This window comes from Pinus tabuliformis, chromosome 6 (genome assembly GCF_031772625.1).
Source record: "Pinus tabuliformis cultivar Carrire ecotype Pingquan chromosome 6, CPIR1, whole genome shotgun sequence".
In the NCBI taxonomy this organism is placed as follows: domain Eukaryota; kingdom Viridiplantae; phylum Streptophyta; class Pinopsida; order Pinales; family Pinaceae; genus Pinus; species Pinus tabuliformis.
In genome coordinates, this window is record NC_142292.1 from 247090768 (window position 1) to 247109039 (window position 18272).

The following is an 18272-nucleotide window of genomic DNA, read 5'->3' on the forward strand; positions in this document are numbered from 1 at the left end:
ACTAGTGCTGTAATGATGCGTTGAAGTAGAGACCTCTGTTATGTTGTTTTTTACGTTGCTTTTATTTGAGTCTCTTTGCTTGCATCTATTTTGTCTCATATTAATTACAAGTCTTTCAGGCATCTTTGGAATCAATACGGGATTCTTTAGCTGAGGAGCTGGTGAAAATGACTAATGAGGTCAGTTTATCTTTTGTCATGTGTAGGATTTCTGAAGTATTATTGAATACTAAGAAAGTCTGTTTAGATATAATGAAGTCTGATCGAATTATTTTTGCATCTAAATGTCTAAGCAATAATTTTGTGGTTCATTCAGTCTGAAAAATTGCGCATGGAGGTAGCTACTTTGCCTGGATTGAAGGCAGAGCTGGAAGCATTAAGACGTCGCCATACATCAGCTTTAGAATTAATGGGTGAGCGTGATGAGGAGGTATGGCTTCATCTCCTTGTTTTAGAAACAATTTTACTATAACAGTTATCTTTTGACTTTTTAAAATCAATGAGAGCAGGTGAGATTTCAACTGTAGAAAAATGGAAGATTCTATTTGAAAAACCTTGGAAGTTGGAACCAAATATTGGTATGCAGTTTAGGGAGAATATGTATAATATTATCTCTGGAGATGTTTTCTTGTAAGTCAGGGTGCAATGTTTCTTTATGGTTTGTTTCTCCTATTCCTATGTTTGCATTATAGCTTTGTGCTCAGTTTTTGAATTCAGACATTAGAAGTGGAGATTATTTAATTGGGACGGGTCGTGAGTTTTCTGGGTCTTATGATGTGGCAACAACACGTTCTAGCATTTTGTTAAGTGCAACTTTATGCTCTGAAATTAACAAAAAAAATAGCAAAGATGCAATTCATCTTTTCTTAGTTCTAGTTTTCTATCTTATCAGTGCCTGAACTCTCTAGATTTACCTGTATTGCATGTGTTTGTCTACACCCTCCCCTCTTCACATTTGCAGCTGATGCATTGCATCTTAAAGCTCCTTAACAAAGAAAAACTCATGCAAAATTACACTGACGATTTGAAATTTTTTTAATCCTTTCTGCACCTGTTCCTGTGAACCAACAGATGCATTTAGCCTTGATCATGCTCTCAACCCTGCAACACTAGGAGTTACTTTAGTCCTTGTATAGGGCGCCTTTTCCTGATTGAAAAGTTGCATACCTTAATTTGGATTGAAATGTTTTTAAACATGTATGATTATGTTAAGTTTCTTTGATGATGATGATCGTTATTAACATCCCCTCAGACCAACATTGGTTTGTCGGACTTTAAAATAATGTAAGAAATTATTAGGTTTGTTGAGAAATCCATTAGGACAGCAACTTTAGTTTTTTCTTGAATTGATTTCTCTTATTATGACATTATCTTGTGATATTTACTTATTAGTTCTTCTTTTAAATTATCTTGTTCTTATCATCAAGACTAATGCCAATCAATGAAGATCACAAACAAAAGAGGACACAAGATGTAGGCACTCAGCCAGGGCAAAACCCCATTGAAGGGGAAAACCCAGTCAAACTCTTCCACTATAGATTCAAATCAAGACGAGACAAACGAGGCCTTTTTGACTAAGACAAGAACTCTCCTCCATCCACCAAGTCCACCTCCTTGTAACCAAGTTGAACTGTTTGACCTTTTACAATACAACATAAATCTGCTCCAGTTAGAATTTTCGACCCTTACTGCAATCTTACTTAGTCAACTTCACATAAATGGCAGAGTAAGAGAAATTTCAGTCAGGAATATTATCTCTTTCTTTGCTGATCTCGCCCTTCTTTTATTTTCTTTCAAACCTCTTTTTCCACACTTCAAATTGCAGATTAACTTAATGAATTGAATCCTTCCAAAACAGGTCAAGTATATTTTCTATATATATTGGTTGGAGTCTGTAATTTTGAGGCCGACATGGTGGGATTGAGGTCCTCTTGTTAAGTGAGGAAGCCAACTTGGTGGAGGACAGACAAGACACATAAAATAATTTTATTTCTTGACTTTAAATAGCCCAAGAAAGGTTTAGAATATATTGACTGACTTTGACTCAATATAAAAATCTTAGGGAACTCAATGGGTGCTTTGACCTAATGACCATTGAACCAAGCATGAAACCCATGCTTTAATAAGTCGATTTCTTTTGACAATAAAAATTATTTTTCTTTCTTTTGACAAATACATTACATCATGACTCAAATACAGTTATGAACACTAACACTAGTTACATTCTTCAACACTCCCTCTTAACTAGGGAGTGTTGAAATATGTAACTAGGCTCGGTCTTCATAATGACATATGTAATGTTGATTTTATATATTCAATGAAAAGAGAGAAATAAATTTATTATTATTGTTCTTTAGGCATGGGTTTCATGCTCAAGGGAAATTTATTTTAGGTCAAGCTCCCATTGAGAGCTTCTAGGATTTGTCATTGAGTCCATAAAGTCAAAAGAGTCATTGTCATGTATGAATAACCCTTCTTGGGCATGTTACTTATTGTAAGAAAAATTATTTGAGTCAAAAAACCCCTACAAGACCTTGTCAAGTGCTGAGGATCAAGTCGGCCTACTAAGGAGCAGTTGACCTCTCTAGAAAGTGAAGTCGACCTATTTGAGGGCTCAATAAGGACTATATAAAGAGGAACTCAGTTTCAGTCAAGACTCACTCACTCATGCAACAGGAAGTTCGAAGAAGGGCAAGAAAGAAGACCTAAATGGAGCGAAGGGAAGGAGATCCAAGAGAAGAAGAAAATTGAAATAATTCTGTTATGTTTTGGGTAATATTCCTCCACACGTGCAAGGTAAATTAGGGCATACATCTGTTGCAGGAAGACTGAATTGCAAACCTCAAAGAAGCTAAAACATAGCATGTAAAAGGTCTCTCTTGTAAGCCGAAATTACAAGAAGAGAAACCCAAGGCAAGCAAAGAAGAAAAGAAGATTTTTTCTCCACAATCTCACTCACACGTGTGGCCTAGGCAGGAAGGCCGAATTGCAATCATAAAGTTGCAGGTCCAAAAAAGAGGTCAAAGAAGAATCTACTACCACTAGAAATCGAGTTTGGCTAAGGATGACTCTATTGAAAGAGAAGCTCATAAGGGAGAGGCATTGACTAGGTCTTGGAGGGGTTTTGGGTCAAGGTCATGGAGTTCATTAATTGAAGATTCTATAAAAAGAAAAATTCGTTGGGTTTTCCTCTCAAGCTTGGGGAGGTTTTGGCCTTGGCTGATAGCCTATATCTTGTGTTCTTTATAGTTTGGTAATTGTTTGATGAAGAAAAACACATAATAATGATCAAGTAAAGAAGAACCTAATTAAGAAAAGTAAAATTGCATCACAAACAATTGTCATTGTAAGAGAAATCACCTCATCTCTCTGCCCTAGATTTCTCCACATGGTATCAGAGCTAAGGTAACAAGTCAAGGAAGGGACACTCAAGCTCTCAAAGGTCAAGGTTCTAGAAGGATATCAATGGCATCAAAGAATCAAGAAGATCCTCTCATCTCCAAGGCAACTTGAAGATAAAGGCCACTTCATCATCTTAAAGGAAGTATCAAAACCCTAGATCGATCAAAGAAGAAGTCCACAGTTGAAGCATTCTTGGGATCCTTGCTCTATCATCACATCAAAGAAGAAGATCTCAAAGACCCTATCTCTACTCAAGAAAAGGAATACAAATCAAAGCATCTTGAAGTCTACTCATCCAAGGGAAGCAAGAAGAAATGCGTTGTCACCATCATCAAAGCATCAAAGGCATCATCAATTATCATCATCAATGGCATCAAGTTGAAGAGTTCATCATCAATTATCATCATCAAAGGCATCAAGTTGAAGAGTTCATCATCAATCTTCACTTGACAAGTAAGTGTTTTTACTTCTATGCCCAAATCTAGTAAATTGACGTCATTTTGCAAGGAGAACAACAAGTTGGTTGGGTCATCGAACTTCCTTGCATGGAAAAGGAGGATAGATTTTGTCCTCAAGAAAAATGAAGTTATTGATCATGTCAATGGCAAAGTCTCTAAACCATTTGAAGAGCAAGCACTATTGAAATATATGAAAAAGGATCTAAGGGCTCAAAGAATTCTTATAGAATCCATCAAGGATTCCCTCATCCCATATTTAGCAGAGTTGGAGACATCAAAAGGGATATATGATAAGCTAGCAGAATTATTCTTCGAAAGCATAACAGGAAAAATCATATCACTAAAATCTGAACTATACAAGTTGAAAGCATCAAAGGATGAAGGGATATCTTCATTTCTTACCAAAGCATCAAAAATAATGAATCAACTTCAAGATCTAGGAGAGGTGATATTCGATAAAGAAATGATTACTATTGTTCTAAATGCACTAATTGATGAACAAGGTAACCTTGTATCAAAGGCCTATGAAGAGAAAAAAGCTATCCCATTCAATAATTTATGTTCACTATGCAAAATTGAAGAAAATAGGTTGAAGGCAAAAAGTGATGGAGGATCAAATGAGTAGGTTTTGAACATCTGTTGTCATGACAAGAAGAAAAGGAAAATTTGGAAAGTTTGGTCCTCAGAAAAAGAAGAAGATCAATATGTCGTAGATCCGATGCTATGGATGTCAAGAATATGGGCACTACAAGAGAAAGTGTCCTAAGCTCAAGAAGGACAACAACAAAAGAAGAAGGGAAGAAGCCATATCATTGAAGAAGTGGAAGAAGTTGAAAAGAAGAAATTCAAGGAGGAAGTAAATATCTCTACTATTGTTGAGATAAGTCTTCCTCACCTAGTTCTTTTCAAGTTTCTATTTTCTATCATAGAGTATAGCTATCATCATAGGAATCATTAGAAGCATGATAGGTGCACCATGTTAGAAGATGGCATCGTAGAAGAATACAATTGAAAGCATGAGCTCGTGACATCATGATATAAAATTACGAAAGATAGGTGAAATAGAAGTCTATAACAGTCACCTGTAGAAGGATGTAGCTCTTGGTAACCTCATTAGAAGCATAAGTAGTACTTATGGGAAAAAGAAATTCATCTAGTATAGAGCTCATCACACATCATTCAAAAGGAGCATTTGTCAGATGAGGATGATCGAGATCCTCCATTGGAATCTTCATTGGAAGGTTCACCTACTGGAAGAAGCAAGTGTCTTGCTGGGAATTCCAACTTGTATGGGATTCATGGGATGATGGTATGAGTCAAAAGAAGTGAAGCAGGTCAAGAGATTAAAGTTCTTTTAACCAAGGAAGCTGCCGAAGGAAGTCTAGATGACCAAAAGAAAGAGATGAGGCATGTATGCTTGTGCTTGGTAAAATAGAGTCATGTCATATGGTTGCAGATATCATGAATGAGTGCTCTACTTTAAGAGCATGATCAAAAGAAAGGATCTCCTCTTGTGAAAGGATGCATGAGGTCATGGTTCACACATTAACTAGATGAAATCAACATAATATGTCCGCATATGAAATATGTTGAAATTTCTAAGTCTAACACGTTAGAAATTCTTCCTGCATTATTTGGTTTATTTCATCTACTTGTTTATTACTTAACAAGTTATTTAACCATATAAATACTGAAAATAAACACAAATGCAGTCTCAACTCATATATAGATCATCAAGTGAAATAATAGACAAACACATAGGGGACACCGCTGTTTTTGGACAATCGTCCCCGGAAAAACCCAACTTGGGAAAACCGATGCAACAGTTCTGAGGGTTTTATTATTAAGCAGCTTTCTTGAGTACAACTAGGGTGTCAAATTGGTTCACCCAACATAGATTTCTATCTGGCAGTAATACCTCTCTTCAGAAGCAGATATTTTGCAAGTTTTCCCCACAAAAATCCTTCCAACACTTCTTTAAGGCTCTCCGTAGCTTTGGAACCCCCTGTTTTAGCCCTTAGACACTCTGCGTCAACTTTCTGGCCCTTTGTGTCATCCATGCAGGCCCTGCTAGCCTTTGTGCAGTCTCTCTGGCCTTCTACGTGGCTCCTTCTGGCTCTGTGTAGCCTCCTCAATCACTGCTTTGGCCCTCTGGCACTATCTCTGCACTCACTGCCCCTTGTTGCAACTCAGATCACTTGTTCGATTTCTCTCAGCAAACCCTGCTCCAGAAAATTGAATTAACTGATCAATCTTGGTGTATCTCCAATGGACCCTCAAGCCTCCTCTTATACTTTTCCTGTTGAGTCTTCAACAGTTGAGATTAAGTCCCTAATCAACAACTAAGATTAGATCTGGCTTGATCCATGTCATTTAGAACATTCTCTTCCAGTTTCATATTAATACCCATTAATATTTTAATTTTCCTAAGTTTAGACTTAGGAACTCCATTAAAATATTAATTATTTTAATATCTCTCTAACTGGGTGGAATTTCCCCAAACCATTTCTGGGTCTTGGAGATCTCATGTGCTTTAGCCTCTCCACCAAATTTGAGCACATCTGATGCTACCCCAAATCAACACTCCCTCTTAGCGAGGAATGTGCTCTAGTACCATTCCACGACTAAACATCACATTGATCCTTCTGCACTGGTACCTGTGGTGATGCTTGGTCTGCTGCCCAACATCCATTGCATTGTTGCCTCCTGTATTGCTACCCATGGCTCTGCCACTGCCATTACTACATTTGTACTACAGCTCCCTATGCATCCATGCTGCTGTTGGTCATTCTTCCCAACACTGCATCTGCATTGCAACTCTCTCTCAAATGCTGCATCATGCTGCCCATAGCACTGTCACTGCTAACTGCTGCACTGCAACTCAATTACCGAGAAGTAAGTAACTGATCTACCTAACTACTGACTTCCTTGTTAGTTCAGAAGCCTCCTGATGTTGAAGCTACCTCTACTGCTATCGTGTGCCCCCTGCTGCAAACACCTCTGTGCCTCTCGCACTGCTGCAACCACCTCTGTGCCTTTCTGCACTACTGCAACCATCTTTGTGCCTCTCACATTGCTACAACCCCCACTGCGATGCTACAGTCCTCTGCACTCTAGCACTACCTCGTCGCTCCATCAACTTCTTGCTTCTATTGACATCCGTCATCCTGCTACTGTCATTCGGGGCTCCTGTAGCCGGATATGATCCAAGAGTTTGGGTACCTCAAGGATCCTGCCCCTACATCTTCTGTAGTCCTCCTAACTGCAGTTCGATGTCACCCCACCTCTTCTCTAGAGGTGCATGAGCACTCATGGCACAGTTGTCATCGGTCTCGACTTCTTTCTCTGACTTAGCTGGAGTTGCCTTGGAGTCAGAAGCCTCTCCCTTATTCTTCTTCCTAGGACACTGGGTTACATAATGACCAGACTCCGCACAATGGAAGCACTTCACCTTGGAGATGTCCTTCTTCTTCCTCTTCCCTTGCTGTCCCACAGATGCCAAAGCTGCATCCTCCTCTTTCTTGATTCGACCTCCTTTGCGGCTACTTCCTGCCCTGGTCAACTGTCTGATCTCTTCTTGGTAAAGAGCTGCCCACATCTCTTCCCATGTTGGAAGATCAACTCTGCCCAAAATGCTTTGGACGAATGTCTCCCAATCCTCGGAGACTGCATTCAAGGCGATCCTCGCCATGAACTCATAATCCGATGTGGTCCCTATGGAAGTAAGTTGCTCCCGAATCTCTTGCAACCTACTTAGGTATAGATATATTTGCTCCCCTTTTTGCATCTGATGAGACCGCAACTGATTCTCCAACATCATCTTCCTCTGCACGGAAGTGCCCTGATACAATGTCGTCAAGGTATCCCACATCTCCTTTGCCGTGTTCTTCTTGGCAATATGCGATATCACATGATCCTTGACCCAATCAAGGATTATGCACTTTGCCTTCGCCATTGCATCCTCATACCTTTCATTATCAATTGGGTTGACTGGGATAGCCACGGTTCTCAAGGCGAAGCCCTTGATGCGATGTCTATCCAGAATAGACAGGATCGTGGCCTTCTAAATGACAAAGTTGGAGGCCCCTACAACCTGTCCTGATCCCTCAGTACGTTCATTGCCATCTCCGCTCTTCTACTGGACTCCCTCTGAGTCTCGACTCCCCTCCTGGAAGTTCTCTCCTAGACTCCCTCTGAGTCTCGATTTCCTTGTTGGAAATCTTCCCGCCAACTATCAATCCACTCCTTTTTGATCCTCTTTGCAACTGCAACTCAAATTTGGATTTTTTGGCTAGAAATCCCTCAAGGCAATGACTCCCTCTACTTTGGTTCTGTCCCGTTAGGTACTGTTCTGTTTCGACAGCAACAAAAGCCCACCAGCTTCCCAATCCACAATTTGTCCACAGCTCCCTAGGCCCCAACAGCTAAAGAAACTGAGCCTCTTAGCTCTGCGTAATCCCGACAACACTGAATCGCTCCTCTGGCCAACTGCGTCAAGCCTACCTGGCTGAGTAGGATGATGTGGATCTTCGCCAGCCTCTTTTGCCTCTCTCTGCCTCTGCGCGACCCTCTCTCTGGCTCGAAATGATGACGTAGGCCCTCTACGTCACTCCTTCTCTACTGCTTTCTTCTTAGGAGCAGCTCCGTCTCTCGGGACAACTGCTACTGCTGCAAATGCCTCTGGTTAAGCTGGTGCCTTCAGTTCTCCTGTGATCTGCAATGTCCTGATACAATGTTGAAATTTCTAAGTCTAACGTGTTAGAACTTTATCCTACATTATCTAGTTTATTTCACCTACTTGTTTATTACTCAACAAGTTATTTAACCATATAAATACTGAAAATAAACACAAATGCTATCTCAACTCATATATAGATCATCAAGTGAAATAATAGACAAACACATAAGCAACACTGTTGTTTTTGGACAATCATCCTCGGAAAAACCCAACTTGGGAAAATCGGTGCAATAGTTTTGAGGGCTTTATTATTAAGCAGCGTTCTTGAGTACAACTAGGGTGCCAAACTAGTTCACCCAACAAAGATTTCCATTTGGTAGTAATACCTCTCTTCGAAAGCAGATGTTCTGCAAGTCTGCCCCACGAAAATCCTTCCAACACTTCTCCAAGGCTCTGCGTCAGCCTTGCTAGCCTTTGCATTGCCCTGGAACCCCCCGCGTTAGCCCTCAGACCCTCTGCGTCACCCACCAAGCCCTGCTAACCTCTGCGCAGTCTCTCTGGCTTTCTGCATGGCTCCTGTTGGCTCTGCGTAGCCTCTTCAATCACTGTGCTGGCCCTCTGGCACTATCTCTGCCTTTCTGCTATGCACTCACTGCCCCTCGCTGCAACTCAGATCACTTGTTCGATTTCTCTCAGCAAACCCCACTCCAAAAAATCGAAGTGACTGATCAATCTTGGTGTATCTCCAATTGACCCTCAAGCCTCCTCTTATACTTTTCCTGTTGAGTCTTCAACGACCGAGATTAAATCCCTAATCAACGACTAAGATTAGATTTGGCTTGATCCATGTCATTCAAAACATTCTCACTTAGTTTTAGATTAATATTCATTAATATTTTAATTTTCCTAAGTTTAGACTTAGGAACTCTATTAAAAATATTAATTATTTAAATATCTCTCTAACTGGGTGGAATTTCCCAAAACCATTTCTGGGTCTTGGAGATCTCATGTGCTTTATCTTGTCCACCAAATTTCGTGGCTAGAGCACATTCGATGTTACCCAAAATCAACAAAATATGAGGTGGTTGACAAAGTTGAAGAAACTATGATTGGAAGTTCTTGGGAGGAAATGTGTGAATAAAGAAAGGAAGAGATCATGAAAAATGCAACTATGGAGAGGGAATCAACATCCAAGGACTAGAAGATTTGACTGTGCTATCTCCATGAGAAAGATATGAAGATCCTGATAAAGTCCGAAAAGGAAAGAGACCCTTGATGTTGTATATCTTTTTGGAAATTTGTCAATATATATGTAGAACGCTGATGCAAACAAGGAGATGTCATGATGAAAGTGTTAGAAAATCAGAAAGGCAGAAAGATTTTCTTTTATATGGATAATTACTTGTGACTTTATGTTTTTCTTATGTTTCTCTTTTATCTTTAGTTCATTAAGCAACTATCAAAACAATAGCACAAAGATCATAGACACCAGATATAGGAGGATAGTTAGGGGAAAACCCCTATCTAGGGGAAAACCGAGTCAACAACTCTTTCTTAATAACCTTTGTGAGATAATCCAAGACTCTTGACCTAGACATAGACTTCTTCCACACCAAGTTAGCCCTTTCTTCCTTCTTGCAGGTGATAACCCTTCAGTGATAATTTCGACCTAGCAACGACAACTTGCAGCAGTGATTTTGATCCAGCGAATGGTTGCACCAGCAACTTTGGCTTAACAAGAGAGACTTCGATCTCCTAAAGGAATCCACATGAGAGAGAGATAGATAGCCCAAAATTTCGATCTTGACCTTTTCTTCCTTCTTTTCCAACTTCACACTTTTCTAACTTTTTCTTCTGGGATATTGAACTTGAGTGAGGGAGTGTGTTCCAAATGAATTCGAACTGCTTCAATATATAGGCTTTTGGTGAGGTTGAATTACCTAGTTTGAGGCCGACTTGATCTCCTTGAGGTCGACTTGGTGTGGAGGTGACAAATACCTTATTTGACTCAATAATAAACCTTTTTACATGATTCAAAAGCCCAAGAAGGGTCTCTTTAAATGGACAATGACTCTAATGACTTAGAATAAATCCTAGAAGTCCTCAATGGGGACTTTGACCTAAAACATGATGACCCAAGCATGAAACCCATGCTTTAATAAGTCATAATAATAATATTAAAAATATATTTTTCATTCTTTTGATAAATACATTTCATTGTGACTCAAATACATTTTATGAAGACCGAACCTAGTTACATTCTTCAACACTCATAATAACAAGTACAAGGAAGATCTCAAAACATATGAACTATGAAGAGTTTAGGCACCACAATGCCATGGACTAGATTCCTGACCAAGGCAATCTATTATGGTGGGACTAAGATGGACTAAATCTTTCAGCTAGTCTAGGTACCATCAAGCTTACTAGCTAACCATCAATCTAGGGATCCAGGTGCATATCCGAGATCAGAGCTCTATGTTCGACGCCAGCCTCGCTACTTTGGGATCTAGACATCAACACATAGTGTCGTCCTAATGTCCTCCCAGGCAATGTGTCTCACACACAAAGCCTCAACACATTGAATCTCTCTAACCTCAAGCGTGTTTTTTCAAAAACTTCAAGAGATTTACTTGAATAGTCACAACCCCAATTAGTAACAACCTTTCAAATACTCATGAGTAAACACAAACCTTCGGGGTCTTCCGACTTCTTGATGCTGCCTCATAATTCATCATAATAGGACTTCGAGGTTTCCCAAACAAAACTTGACAAAGGTCTCCTTAATCCTAAGTTACCAGGAAACAGATATGGGTACAAGGTTTGAAACGGATACGACAAATTTTCAAAAAATTTGGATACAATACGACAGGAAAAGGCACATAATATATATATATATATATATATATATATATATAAAAATAAAAAATTCATATTACCATTCATATTTCAGAATCTAGATTATCATCTATGATCTATCATTATTCATCATCATCAATTCAACATATGCCATAAACATTCAACATTGTCATCATCATTAATGATTGTTATAACATTCATGATTCAAGTTTCAAGTTTCAACATATCATCAAGTTTTTGTTTCAAATTTCAAACATCAATTTATCAGCATGACAAGTTACACGGACACCATCATTACCAAAATTAATAATGCATACTAATTACTACATAGTACAAAGTACAAAATGTACTATGACTGGCAGTCTACTGTCATTACTCATAATTTATATGGTTGTTCAAAAGTTTAAAAGTTAAAAGTTAAAACACCATTGTAAATTACATTTACATATCATCAAATATGTCTTCATTCATGCCACTATAATGTTCCACTTCCACATCCTCTCTAGAAGTGGCACTGGGAACATTGCTGCCATGTCCACTTGAAGATCCACCTATTGGTGACTCCGAATCAAACAAATTCATATGAGACACGACATTCAATATCATATCCAAGTTAGGCAACTCTGGTTCCACGTCCCATAATTTGGTGGGCCCAAATTTGTATTCATCTCTCTTGTGTGACAGAAGGCGAAGGTTTGAATGAACATACATTAGTTCCTGAGCCTTCTTAGAGCCCAATCTGTTTCACCTAACTGAATGGATGAAGCCGTATGTACTCCAGTTCCTTTCTGCTGAAGAAGAACTAACAACTTGTGACAAGATCTTGATGGCCAATTTTTGGATATGTGGAAGTGCCCCACCATAGAAGTTCCACCACTCAATTGGACTTAATTTGCTTTTGTCCCGCATACACTCAATATCACAACCCCAACCCTCTGATCCCACAAAATGAGAAAATTGTGCACGAATCCGAAGCCCAATTTAAAGATTTACAAAAAGCTTTCTAAAAGCATTTTTAAATCCTTCTGCGACCTTTGGGTCTTTGTTTGGTGCGCTTCTTTCTGGATCACATAGCAACTCTGTAGCATAATATTTTGGATTCACTGCATAGGCTAAAAAGTGCAATGGGGTGGTCATCTTGTTCCACCTTTTGGTCAATATATCTTTTACTTCTCTATAAAAGATTTCATCGGGGTCATTCTCCTTGGCATTTATAACCAACCTTATCTTCTCTATCATGGAATCAATGCCCTCATACACCTCTCCCAGATTAGGCATATCTGTGTCAAACATACAGAGCAAATCCACAATTGGCTTAGTAAATGCCAAGAGGTACTCCACCCTATCCCACCATTCATCATCAACAACCAACCGTTTCATTGCTTGTGCTCTATCAGATTGGGATTGCCTCCATTGATTCCAAAGAGAATTGCATACCATTGATTGTAATGCATCTTTCACCTGCATGAACCTTGTTAAGACTATGATGTGAGAAACAAATCGAGTCTCGGCAACTTGCAGGTGTTAAATTGCCAATGTTTCAAATTTCAATCAATTTGAAAAATCATAATTTGATTGAATAACCTATTATGATTCACGAATCATGACATTTGAGAATCCAATTTAGATATTTGAATTTAGAGTCAGAAATTAGAATTTATGAAATATTTAATAAACTTTAAACTTTAAAGTATAGGTACGTTAAGGAGCTCCAACTTAGCAAATTCCTTGTAGATGCTTTGGGACATGTGGTGGTTTGTGATAAAGGCTTGAATTTCTTTTGCCTCTTCAAAAATAACTCGAATCCACTCAATTTGCTTCCCCAACTTGCTCAACATGAGGTTTAATGAATGTACAGCACAAGGGGTCCAAAAAATGTGTTGATATTTGCCTTCAATAATTAGGCCTGCTGCTCTACACACCGTTGCATTGTTAATTATTACCTGGAAAACATTTTCAGGCCCCACCAATTCAATTGCTTCAATCGAGATGTTAGCGATGAATTGAGAATCTTTCATCTGCCCCTCACAATCCACTGCCTTCAAAAAAATTGCCCCATGTGGGCTCTGAGCAATCACCTTGATCAAAGGCCAATTTCTTTGATCTTTCCATCCATCAGAAATAATGGACACCCCTGAAATGAGCCATGAATCACGAATGGGGGCTAATTTAGCCTCCAAATCTAACTTTTGAGCACTCAACGATGTGGTGCGTATCTTCTCATATCCAGGGCTCTTGTACCCTCTTGGGGCTTCATTCAAACCTTTTACCACCTTTGCCCAGTAAAGAGATCGCACAAGGTTAAAGGGAAGGCCATTTGCATAAATGCATTGGGCTACAGCTGCATCTGCTATCTCTCGAGTATCATTATTAAAACTTTTCTCAAGCGGTCCCAAATTTGACCGCTTTGAACCAACAATTCCATGAGAATGAAGTGGAGGCTTTGATGAAGATGCTCCCAACCTTGTTGGGTGTTTTAAATGGGAGGCAGGATTTGCCTCATTTGCTTTAGCATCTGCCTCATCTTGTTCTCTCTGATATTTTGTAATTTTTACCTTGCTTAAACCATTTCCATCTGTCCCATTCTCTTTAGGTGGGCCACTGCATATTCGAACCCCATTGTTTCTTAATGCAAGCAAATGTGCTTTAACCCGTGTGTATGACCCCTTAAACTCCTTTTTACACTCACTGCAAACCCATGCCAATGATCCACCTCCTTGGATCTTCCCAACAGTAGTTACATATTTCCAAAGTGGTGACTTTGGATCAACTTTATGGGTTGATTCAATTTCATGTGCCACTTCCTCTGCCTCATGAATGGTTGAACTTGAAGTTGTCACGAATGATGATGATGTAAATGAAACTGAAAAAAGAAAATTGACAAATATCAGATATGTATTTAAAAAAAATTATTTGGTCATTTCTGGATGTTAATAAAATTATCTCATCATTTATTTATATGCCTTTCTCTTTACTCTGTTCCATCGTTATTAGTTATTATTCCAATAACTACAAAAATGAGTGAAATCTGTGATAAACAGTTTGCTGTCATGGCCGGATTTAGACTCTAGAGTTTGATAAGGAAAGATCCCAATCACATTGGTGGCACCAACCAGGCTGAGAGAGCACTTGAATACGTGAAGGTATGTAAGGATGCTTATCTGATCAATTGGGACTTTTAGAACCTAAGGAGGTGAATCATGTTGAAACTTTAAACTAGGTGCTACTACATTACTCTTCCTAAACAGCACTATGTTTATAACTTTATATTTGTTTGAACTCACACAATCAATTCAACAATTATTGAAAATAACTTAAATAAGTTTGCATCTACTTAGTATACAAGCATAATAAGTGAAAGTTATAATCTTAATCTTAATTTAATAGCCTACTAGCTAGTTGATGATCTTAAAGTGATTTTGTGAGCTTAGTTTGCAGCTAAGATGTGTGTGACTCTGTGTGTGTGACAAGTCACAACATTACTTGGTCCTAAACTCTGCATTACTAATTCAAGACTGTTGGTTTCATATTTATGAAGGTGCTTAATGCATTATACAATCTTTGTAAAATAAACAAGAGAAGGCAGGAGCAAGCAGCAGAAAATGGCATAATTCCACATTTGATGCATTTCATTATTATGGACTCTCCATTGAAGCAGACTGCCTTGCCTTTGCTCTGTGATATGGCTCATGCTTCTCGATATACTAGGGAGCAACTAAGGGTGCACAATGGGTTGGATGTTTATTTGAGCTTACTGGATGATGTGGGCTGGTCAGTTACTGCTTTGGACTCTCTTGCAATTTTCCTAGCACATGATAATGATCATCGAAAAGTTGAGCAGGCATTACTTAAGAAGGAAGCTGTGCAGAAGTTGGTCACTTTCTTTCACTGTGAAACTAAGGATAATATTGCATAGCCATCTCACTATCTTAAAGTAACAGCCTACAGGTTGCAGTGAGCATGAAAAAAGTTTAACAAAATGATAACGTATATACCAGGACCAACGATGCTGGCAGCTGATGGCGTTCAATGGTTCAGGAATCAGAACGCTGCACTGTGCAGCTATGTCTCTCCGGCGTCCGCGGTGATGGCACTGGAGTTTGGACAGTGGATAGTGGACAGTGAACCTCTTGTGTCTCAGCGAGTCAACGGACAGTGAACCTCTCAGCGGCGGCGGCAACACTCTTGTCGTTTAGGTTAGGGTAAAATGATAAATTGTAAACTGTAACTTTAACTTGTTAAAAACTTAAAATCTGAAGTGATGTGTTCACTGTTCCTAGCAGGCAAGGCGTGTAGCTAAAAAAATGTTTTGAATTTTTCCAAAAATGTATCATGATTGCATGAAATGTATATTTTTTTTTTAACGGGAGGGTTTTTTTCGTAAAAGCCCCTGAGAAACGGCTAAAAAAAAACGGTAAGTTTCCAAATCCAAAAACAACACCCAATAGTTTTCCGACATTATTTTTCTGTTTTGACTGTGCATACGGATCTAAAACGGAAAACAGCATGTTGGGTTTTCAGGCAGCCATTTCCGGCAACTTAGCCTTAATCATTCAACTTCTTTTCCTACTTCACATGCAACAAACAAAACCAACTTTCCTTCTCTAAGCAACACATTAATATGTATTTTCCAATTTCTTCTTCAAGGTATCCATCTGACTATAATATTCCTTCCCTCTCAACTTAGGGAGGTCAACTTCTTTTCTATGACATCAGATAATTTTTCATGGCTCCCATCCTTCTTATTAGAGTCATCATGACCAACATCATTCATATAACTTTCTTCGTCATGCTTATCAACTTTACTTGCAAACATCTTCATTATCTTGAAGATTATGTACTTGCACAATTTAGATAGCAAGTACAATCAAATCCATAGAAGCATGAAGTTAACCATATCAGAATCATGTAATAATGGAAGCATTAGACTTTAGACACATACTTCAACTTCTTGCCCGGGTTTTGTTACAAACCCTAAATCACATCAGTAGCTTAGACAAGATATCAATCTCATTATATCTAGGGCCGCAATATCTCTTTCAATAATATGACAAATTCTTTTATAACATATAGCAAACCCTAGAAACAATTCAAACAAGTATAATTCAACAATGCAACTTTCTGAATTCATATGTTAGATTTTTACTAGGATTTAGTGCAAGGTCCTAGATTTCATACATGAGCCATTAAGCTTCAATAATCAAAACCAATCACAGTTGAATTTCAAATTTCAACAATCTTTCATAAATCTCAGATTATCACATTGTCATCATATATTAGAGAATTGAACTTCTACTAAGGTTTAGTTACAAAACCCTAGAATTCACAAACACTATCATCCTAGAGTATCAAACTTCGACTAGGGCTTAGTTCCAAACCCTAGGACTTATGACCATCAACAATTAGGTCAACACATATATCTAGGATTCCATCATCATGCACAAGCATATCATAACAACATATGTTAGTCAAACTCAATGACACAAACACATTCAGACATCTAACATATTTGATTAGATGGACAACCATATGTCTAGGGTTTCATTCCTAGGACATTATCTAAAATAAGGGTCTTTCTCATAAACCCTACCAAACCTTAAAGATCTAGGGTTTCAACAACAAACCCTAATTTATCAATACTTCAAAGGTTTGGGATTCTAGACATCATCGTTCAACCCTAACAAGTTAGGGTTTTTATAACCATACCAAAACTCCAAACATGACATAATTTTTGGAATTTCTAATTCTAATTGTTAGAAATCCTTCCTGTACCTTTTGATTTATTTCTTCTTACTTGTTCTGTTAATTAACAAGTTATTTACCATGTAAAAACTGAAAATAAATACAAGTACAATCTCAACACATACAGATCATCAACTGAAGGAAAAACAAGCACACAAGTGAGACCATTATTTTTGGACTAATGTCCTCGGAAAAACCCAATGTAGAAAAACTGTTGCAGCTATCTGAGGGTTTTATGATTAAGCAGTTTCAAAATACAATCTGGGTGCCAGAAATGGCTCACCCAACAGAGAATGCCCTCGACAGTAGTAACTTTCAGTCAGAGACAGATATCAACCCCAATCTGCCCCACGAAATCTCCCAGCATTAGCCTCTAGGGTTTGCGTCAGCCTCTCTGTCCCAACGTTAGACTATGGAGCCTTCGCGTCTCCCACGCTGGTCATCCTCAGGCTCTGCGCAACTCCTAGCTGCCTCTGCGTGGCCTTTGGCTGCTTTTGCATGGCCTCTAGCTGGCTCTGCTTCAACCCTCTTCCGGCTTATGCGCTGATGCTCCCGGTACTATTTTGCCTCTCTACCACTGTATTCACTGCCCCTCAGCTGCAACTCTGATCACTCCTTCGATTTCCTCAGTAAGCCCTGCTCCAGAAAATCGAATTCTTGATCAACTCGGTGCGTTCTCCAAGTGACCCTCAAGCTTCCCCTTATACTTTTCTCGTTGACAATTCAACGACCGAGATTAATTCCCTAATCAATGGCTAAGAGTAGATCTGGCTTGATCCATGAATTTTGGACCATTCTAACTCAATTTTATATTAATTCACATTAATATTTTATTTTCCCCAAGTTTAGACTTAGAGACTTCATTAAAAATATTAATTATCTTAATATCTCCCAAACTGGTTAGATTCTGCCCAAACTATTTCTGGGTATCGTAGCTCTCATGTGCTTTAGCCTCTCCACCAATTTTTGTGGCATGAGCACATCCAATGCTACCCCAAATCAACACTCCCTCTTAGCGAGGACTGTGCTCTAGTAATACTCATCACTGAGCATCACCCTTATCATCTGGCATTGGTCCCTGTGCTGATGTTAAGACCGCTGCCCAACATCCTCTGCACTACTGCATCATGTACT

At 38.8% G+C, this 18272-nt stretch overlaps 1 protein-coding gene across 2 annotated transcripts in view; it reads left to right on the forward strand.

The window, feature by feature from the left end:
• Window positions 1-18272, forward strand: part of GC5 (golgin Putative 5) — a 237316-nt gene that overhangs the window by 194873 nt on the left and 24171 nt on the right. For both annotated transcript variants that reach the window (XM_089415144.1, XM_089415147.1), the window contains exons 17-18: window positions 120-179; window positions 316-429. In XM_089415144.1, the coding sequence (XP_089271270.1) occupies window positions 120-179; window positions 316-429 (174 nt within the window). The remainder of the gene's footprint in view (window positions 1-119; window positions 180-315; window positions 430-18272) is intronic.